Below are 8,169 nucleotides of genomic sequence, written 5' to 3'. Positions count from 1 at the left end.
ACGCACTAGAATGAAGCACGTTAAAATACAACGCTGCATAGTATTAAATGCGCATGCGCGGTCTTTTATCGAGATAAATTTTTTCATGGAGTTACTCTCTATGGGAAATAAACATGTGTTACATTTCCGCCGGCGTCAAAATCGATTCCTTAATTATATACTCTTTCGCCAGGGAAGGTGAAAATTGCCAAGTGTTTCGATCTCACGGTGATATTACATATCACATTTACATTAAATTAGCCATTTGCATTAGAGTTTAAGATAGTAAAATAAAAATATAGCTATAATTTAGTTACTATAGCTATAATTGAAAGAGGGGGATAAGCAAACCATCAGTATATTTGTTTTTGCATTGTCGAACGCATCTCGATGCTCGCGGAGAAATGATCTGCATCGACTCTCTGCAGATCAGTCCTAATCGAACTCTGCTACTTTCGATTGGTCTGTGGCCTTATCAGCAATCGATTCTCGTTCGATTTCAAATTGTCATGTTTTTTGCTATTTTGACGACCTGCATTATATTTCAGGTATGTTTACATTTTTAATTGTGTTATTATGTGAGAAATAAACTAATTTACCAATAGTTTTATTTGTTACCATTTTCCATTTTGCATTTAGTTGTAATCATAGATATTATAAATATAATATTGTCATTATTCGTATTATATAATGTCGACTACATACATACATATATACATACGTATATAAAGATATATGTACTTTATGTATATTTTACGTTATATAATATATATAATTTAAATAATAATAATTTAATTTTTAACTTTCAATCGTATATAAAATTATTTTTATATACGGGAAGAATTTTTTATTAAATTATATACATGTATATATATATATATATATATATTTGGGAACGATATTTAACTATATTATTTATTGATGAAGGAAATGTACTTTTCTAATCAAATAAAAAAATAATAATTTTAATACAAATAATTAAACTATTATTTACAGTTTACAACGTTTCTTACTTCAAAATGTACACTGGATTGTTTTATTAATGTTTTCTCTTCTGCATTATTTTTTCTTGTTTTTCTTATTCAATACATTTGGTTTTATATTAATATTGGAATGGTAAGTAAACCATATATTGCATACCGTATTCTTATATACACAGATAAAGTTTTATGCAGAGTATGAATACATCTTTTTTTCCTGAATTTTACTAAATATTGTATGAAAACAACAGGTGAAGGGTTTGTTGGAGCAATTGCTGAACATCTATGACGACTTAACGGATGAGAATGAAATCAGTATTATGAAAGAATATGGCAGCTATGCAAAACGTTACACGGTTGGATTAATGCGTAAGACAATTGCTTTTGGCTTTCATTAAACATTAAGCGTCTATGTTTTGTTTAAAAGCGATTAGTAAATTTTTGAAGTAAACCTTATCAACAAGTATGTGCATTACTATTTTTAAAATATTCTTTAGTGATTCTCATAATCTTTGTATGCATTCTAATTTTGTATCCATTCTGGCCGCAAATTCTCGACACCTTATTATCTACAAACGAGTCTCTATCACGTCCTCCGCTGAGCGGGATGTTTGTTACCGAGTATTTTGTCGATCAGAAAAAATATATCTATTTGATTTTATTGCACGGAAACGCGGCTCTATTCATAGGCCTACTCACAATACTAGCGACAGGAACCTTATTGATAGCTTATCAACAGTATGCCTGCGGAATGTTTCGAATCGCTAGGTAAGAGGATAATATTTGGAAACTATGAATTTGAAAATTTAAAAATCTAAAAATTTAGAAGGATTATACAGGGTGTCTTATAACCTTTATACAATACTTTATTAGCATTTTTTAGAGGTAAAATAATCAAAAATACTAATACAAAAATTTTAGTATTGGTAAATTTTTTTACGCTTACGTATTATCTTATGTCCTTACGGAATTTTGATGGCCTTAACGGCGGCCGTGTAACGGCCGTACAACCGTTTAATTTACTAACTATAAGTATTAAAGAGGGCGCCTTTGCCTTTCGCCCGGCTGGTGTTCGCCAGGTGGCAAATTTTCGGCTGGTCAACTTCCGCTTAACGATGGGAAGTCCATCGTTACAGACACATAAAAATTTTGAAAATAATAATAATAAATTAGTTTATTTATAAATATTATATTTATTTATAATATTATTTTTATATAATCGTTATAGATTATACATTTGCGTTATAGATTACCAACCATCCTTTAGTGATACTCTATTCATGTTAAAAAATTTAACTTGATATCTTAAAAATTGCGAAAGTTATGATGTGTACAAACGTTTATCTGCATGGGGTAATCTTTATTTAACTTCAGCTTAACGCCAAGAAGTGGACTTGGTTTACACAATACCTATAACTCACATCCCTTTCTCATTCTCTCATGCATACCCTTATAACTACTTATAACTATCTTATATTCCTATTTTTCTTATAACCTTCTCCTTCTCCTACCAAATTTTCCTTAATAACTTTTCTTTCGCATCATCTAACACATCTTTTCACAATTTTTCCTCTACTTCATTCTCATCCTTACCTATTTCTATAAACCATCTTTTAGTTACATCACAATCTTTAAAATAATGACTTATACAATCCTCGCCTATACCGCAAAATACACAGGCTTACGCTTCCTCCCGTAGCTAATATTTATTTATTTCTATCCTCCATGTTTCCGCACCTTAATCTTAATAAAGCCCTTACGCTGTCGCCTAAATTTCCTATATCCGCATTTCCTTCCCTTAAATACATTGGCCTTTCCAACCTTATTTCCAAATCCTTGTATTTGTATTTTTTATTTCTTATTATATCTAGTTTCCCTAATTTTATTATCCTCTAGTTGTCTCTGCCTTCCCTGTCCCTATTTCTCAACTCCTTACTTATATCAATTCCTTCCTCTCTAAAATTTCTAATGCTTCAATACTCCACCCATTTCTATTATAATATTTTCTCTCTCCCTACTATACATATCCCCCCCTTTATTTACTTCTTTTTCCATCCAACACTTTTTTATCCATCTACTTTCTTCCATACCTCTTATCTTTTCCTCATATCTTCTATCTCTTATGCCCCACTCTATCCTTAATTTGTTTAAACCTAATTCTCTCGACATTAAATACCTTGGCGTACATAATTCTAATCTGGATAACCATCTTATGTAATCTAACATCACTCTTTCTAATTTCTTCTTCTCCTCTCAGCCCCATATTTACACTCCGTAAGACATTACTCTCTGCACCAGATAAGACCTTCCTCTTCTGAATCCTGCCTGGCTTTCCGGTAGCAAACTCAGTCTCTCTGTTTCGTCTTCAAGTCTGTTCCTCAAAATCTCAGCATATATGTTATAAGCCGAGCACAGCAAAGATATGCCTCTATAGTTACCAGCCTTATTAGTGTCACCTCACTTATACAATGGGACAATTATTGACATTTTCCAGTCCTTGGGTATATATCCCTCTTTCCATATCTGCCTCAATATTTCCACCAGCCCTATCGTCATTGCACCTCCTCCGAATTTCCAAGCTTCTATTGGTATTCCATCCACCTCTACTGCCTTCTTCATTTTCAACTTTCTAACCGCTTTACCAATTTCCTCTTCTTCCAGCTGTCCTTCTGTCCTCTTCTCTCGTATACTTTTAATTTCTCCTTCTTAGTGCAAACGTTACCTTTCTTTTTACCGTACCTTCTTTACCATACTCCACTGGGTTTCCATTCTTGCAAATACCTTCCTTACCGGCTTTTGCCGTACCTTCCTTCTTATACATGAGCAGTTTCGACATTCTAACCTCAATCCTTTGTCGTTCCCTTTCCTACCCTATTACGACCAAACTATTGTTCCCCTACACCTGCCTTCCCTCACCCTGCTTCATTCCAATTCACTTATTTTATCTTACCTTACAAAAACATTTCTCTCACTCCCTATACTTATAAATTTTAGCTTAAACTAAAGCACGCTTCCACTCACTCGCACACCCTCTAACCAAGTCCGTGTACAAACGTTTATCAAAAAATTCCAAATTTGATATAAAATGAATTCTTTCACCGATCCTCACTAAATTCAATATCAAACATTCTTTAATAATACTCTATCCATGTAAAAAAAATTTAACCCGATATCTCAAAAATTGCGGAAATTAAAGGTTGTACAGTATATTGCGTACATACGCACATACACGCATACACACATACACATACATATATACAGACATTTTTTAGGAATATGATTTTTCGACGTTTTGGAGCATTCTAAACACATTGGCATAGAAAACCCGAAAAAAAATTTTGTCACGAAAACAAAGCTTTCTCTATGAGGAAGCAAAAATAAATAATAATAATAAAAATAATACTAATTATAAATAAAAATAACAATAATAATTAAAATGTTTATAATTATTTTTATTAATATTTATTATTAATATTTTTATTCATAATATGATATTAATATTATTATTAATAATATTACTTATTATTATTAATATTTATCATTAATAAATAGTTATTATTTAATAATATAATTAAATTATTTAAGGGGGCATATACCTTCCCCGGACAAAAAAAATAGCATATTTCATGATTTTTTTCGGCTATTTTTTTGTCCCAGAAAGGTATATGCCCCCTTAAGAATTAAATATTTTCTCTTTCCGTAGAAGATTTTTAATTGCTTAATATTAGTCTATCACCATAATGTAAACAATAAACACGTAGGAAACTACAAAATAAGATCAGCTATGCAATAAAAATCCATCTCACTTGACTCGAAAAAATCAATAACAAATAATAGATCGGTACGCATGTAAATATTGTTACCTAAACGCGCGAGTTCTAAGCGATATTATTGCCAAACTTTGTTGGCTTATAACTCAAAAACTATTGCAACTTCAAAGTTATTGTATTCGAATTTTTGATTTTATTTTTCTCTAGAACACGCTAATAAACCCATACAGCACAGAACATTGCAGCAACATTTGCAACATTGCCGCAATGTTGCTACAATATTGCAATATTGCTCCAATGTTGTTACAACGTTCTGTGCTATATAGGAAGTATTTTATATAATATTATAGAGATTATGAAACACCTTGTATAATTATGGAAAAAGAATCGCTTGCAGTTATCGCCTCGAGCAAGCATTGGCAGTCGATACTTTACGAAAGGGCAATCTACGAAATAAGAATTTGATTCATAAGGAATTGATTCATGCCGTGGATATGCATCGCGAAGCTATGAGGTATTTATAAAACGATAATACGTGGCAAAAAGTACGCGTAATGCTCTTTCTTTCTTTTTCTCGAAGATTTTCAGACTCATCGATATCAAAATTTAAAGTAATGTTCTCCTTTATGATAATAGTCGGAGTAATCAGCGCGAGTCTCAATTTTTTTCGAGTAAGTCTTATTTCTTTTTTCTCAAGTGCATTTATAAACTTTATCATAAAATCAGTTACTTTTAAATTTTCCAATCACTGTCAAATTTTCAATAGGATTGCACGAGATATCAAGACTAGTCTTGATATTGTCTTGTCTTGTTTCATAATTCATAAGACAAGATTAAGATAAGATGTTTAATTAACTATATAAAAACAATATCAAGACTAAGATTGTCAAGATTATTGACTTATAAAAAAAGTTTCTAAAATATGTATATTTGGCTGTGTGTGTGTGTGTGTGTGTATATGTGTGTGTATATGTGTGTATAAACTAGATGCGAAATAAATCTCTATATTATACAAACTTAAAAAATTTTAATTAATAAATAAAAACATTTTTATTAACTATATTTTTAAGAATATTGTCTTGTTTTGAGTCTGGTGCAACCCTAATTCTCGCCGACCTGTTTTATCTAATTCGAAATTTTCTTTAAAATTATCACTCAGCTCTTACCAAGATTTTATTGCATTCGTACTTTAGCTTTTTCAGGCGCTGACATTTAGATATGATGCTGAGCTTTTGTTACCTTTAATAAGCGTGACCACTTACATATCGTATATATTTATAGGCGATTATGTTGCACAAGAAGTTATGGATCACAATAATGATGTATTTGCAACTGCGTAAGAAAAACATTTATATCATATAATTACGTACGCGTATTCGTTTTGCGGATTATTAAAATAAAATGAATCATAATTACTATAATTTTGAAAAAACAAACGTAATATGTATGTATATGCATGTGACAAAAATAATTGATAAATTTTCTTATTCCTCTAATCATTATTATCATTTATTATCATGTAGATACGATATTCAGTGGTACACAGCTTCCTTAAACGTACAAAAAATGATACTGTTCTTATTGCAAAGAAGTACCAAGATTTTCAGTCTAAATATTGCTGGATTGATTGTGGGATCACTGGAAGGTGCACTTACGGTAAGAGATATACCATATGTGTATCAAAATATACTGTATGTATTTGGTCTAAGTGTGTATACATTTAGTTATTTTTCTAAATAATAGAATTATATAAAAAATTTATCAAATAAAAAAGTTATTTTAAAAAGATCTATATGTATAATGTGACTTAAACGAAAATTTTAAATTATTTTTTTTTTAACGTTATTCATATAAGTTTTATTTTTTTTTAATGGAATAATATATTTATTTCACTACAAATGTGTAAAATATTTTATGACAGATTCGATAAAGTAAAATAATCAATAATTCTTCATAAAATATTATCCTTTTATAAGACATAGATAAGAGCGAGAAAACAAAATATCTCTAATAAAAGTGTTTATTATTAACCTTTATTTACAAAATACTGCTAAAAATTATTTATTATTATATAATCTTTTATAAATAAAATAATTTTGATAAATGTCTATTTTTACACAGTCCATCCCAAATGACTTCCGGTTAACCTTGACGTTGCCTTTGATCTTTAAGGAAGTCAAGGTCAAAATTATTGACCTTTTCCGCCGCTCGGTTGGTAACGAAAAGTTGGGAAAAAATAAATTTTTATATACTTTTGATTAAACATAGTAATTTTGTGCGTGCAATATTGATCGAGTACATTGTTTGATTGGTATATAAGAAATGACGGTCACAAATTTTAGTTTTAAATCGGAAATAGGTTTGTGGGTCTGATTATATCTTTCGGAAGTTAAACTCCCTTGTAGGAGAAATCCACTGCGCCCAGGCATACACTTTTCCATCCACTTGTGGGGTGGATCTCGCTTCGCGTTGTAAAATATATGCATAGACACAATGGACTCTCTTTTATGAGAATTTCCACTTCCGGAAGATATAAACTAACTCTAACCAATTTTTTATTTAAAACGAAAATTTGTGGCCGCCACTTTTTATATACCAATCAAACAAAGTACTCGGCGTCAATATTACACGCATAAAATAACTATGTTTAATTAAGAGTATATAAAAATAGAACGAAAAAATTTCGTGCAGTCGCCTCTATGTGGAAGATTTACTTAATATTTATATATAAGCATATCTCAAAAATTATACGAGACATTATAAATATTGTTTTAAAGGACAATGATCCTGATCTCCTTAGAGATCAAGGTCAATGTCAAGGTCGACAGAAAGTCATTTGGAATCGGCTGTGTAAAGGTAAACATTTACCAAAACTTTTATTGTAAATATTTAAATGTATATATAACTCTATTATATAACAAATAATAATAACTGAGTGTATACACTTAAATGAAACACTATATATTTTGAAAGCGTAAAATATGTTTAACGAATAAAAGGAATAACAAGTTAAACGAGAAAATGTAACTTATTACAGATATTGAGTACCACACTATCATATTTTACCGTTCTTTACTCTATGCGGTCTTGATACAAGATGCGTTGATTAATAGTTTAATCGAACAGCAATAGTGGAAATAGATAGATATTTCCACTACTGATATTAATTATTTATCTACAAAGTAGATTAGTTAACCGAATAATAAATAATACTGTAATAAATATGTAATTGCTAAGGAAATAGAAAAGCATGTTAGTGACGATGTTTACAATAAATTCTGGAAACATGTACTCTTTATCCGTAACAAACTAATAGAGCACATACGTCATATGGAATAAGATCGAGACACGCATTAAAATGCGTCATCGTAAACTAACGAAAGCGATACTTCCGCTAAAATACCAGACATTTTGTTAAGAAGTATTTTATGAAAAATATA

General features: G+C 30.2%; 1 protein-coding gene across 3 annotated transcripts; it reads left to right on the top strand.

The window, feature by feature from the left end:
• The first annotated feature begins 323 nt into the window (after nucleotides 1-323).
• Nucleotides 324-7,928, top strand: LOC138933377 (odorant receptor 10-like). Of its 3 annotated transcripts, none has more exons than XM_070296033.1 (9): nucleotides 324-527; nucleotides 976-1,095; nucleotides 1,211-1,328; nucleotides 1,457-1,727; nucleotides 5,127-5,243; nucleotides 5,310-5,400; nucleotides 5,923-6,065; nucleotides 6,253-6,385; nucleotides 7,767-7,928. In XM_070296033.1, the coding sequence occupies exons 1-9, from the start codon at nucleotides 384-386 to the stop codon at nucleotides 7,818-7,820; spliced, it is 1,191 nt and encodes a 396-aa protein (XP_070152134.1). In that variant the 5' UTR covers nucleotides 324-383; the 3' UTR covers nucleotides 7,821-7,928. The 3 variants fall into 3 exon arrangements, with proteins under 3 accessions (XP_070152134.1, XP_070152135.1, XP_070152133.1); XM_070296034.1 differs by having other exon boundaries at nucleotides 6,253-6,420; XM_070296032.1 differs by having other exon boundaries at nucleotides 5,115-5,243.
• Nucleotides 7,929-8,169: the final 241 nt, after the last annotated feature.

Source organism: Polyergus mexicanus, unplaced genomic scaffold, assembly GCF_030449975.1.
Source record: "Polyergus mexicanus isolate NDT 795.1 unplaced genomic scaffold, iyPolMexi1.0 SCAF_5, whole genome shotgun sequence".
Lineage (NCBI taxonomy): Eukaryota > Metazoa > Arthropoda > Insecta > Hymenoptera > Formicidae > Polyergus > Polyergus mexicanus.
This window is presented reverse-complemented; position numbering and strand designations above follow the sequence as displayed.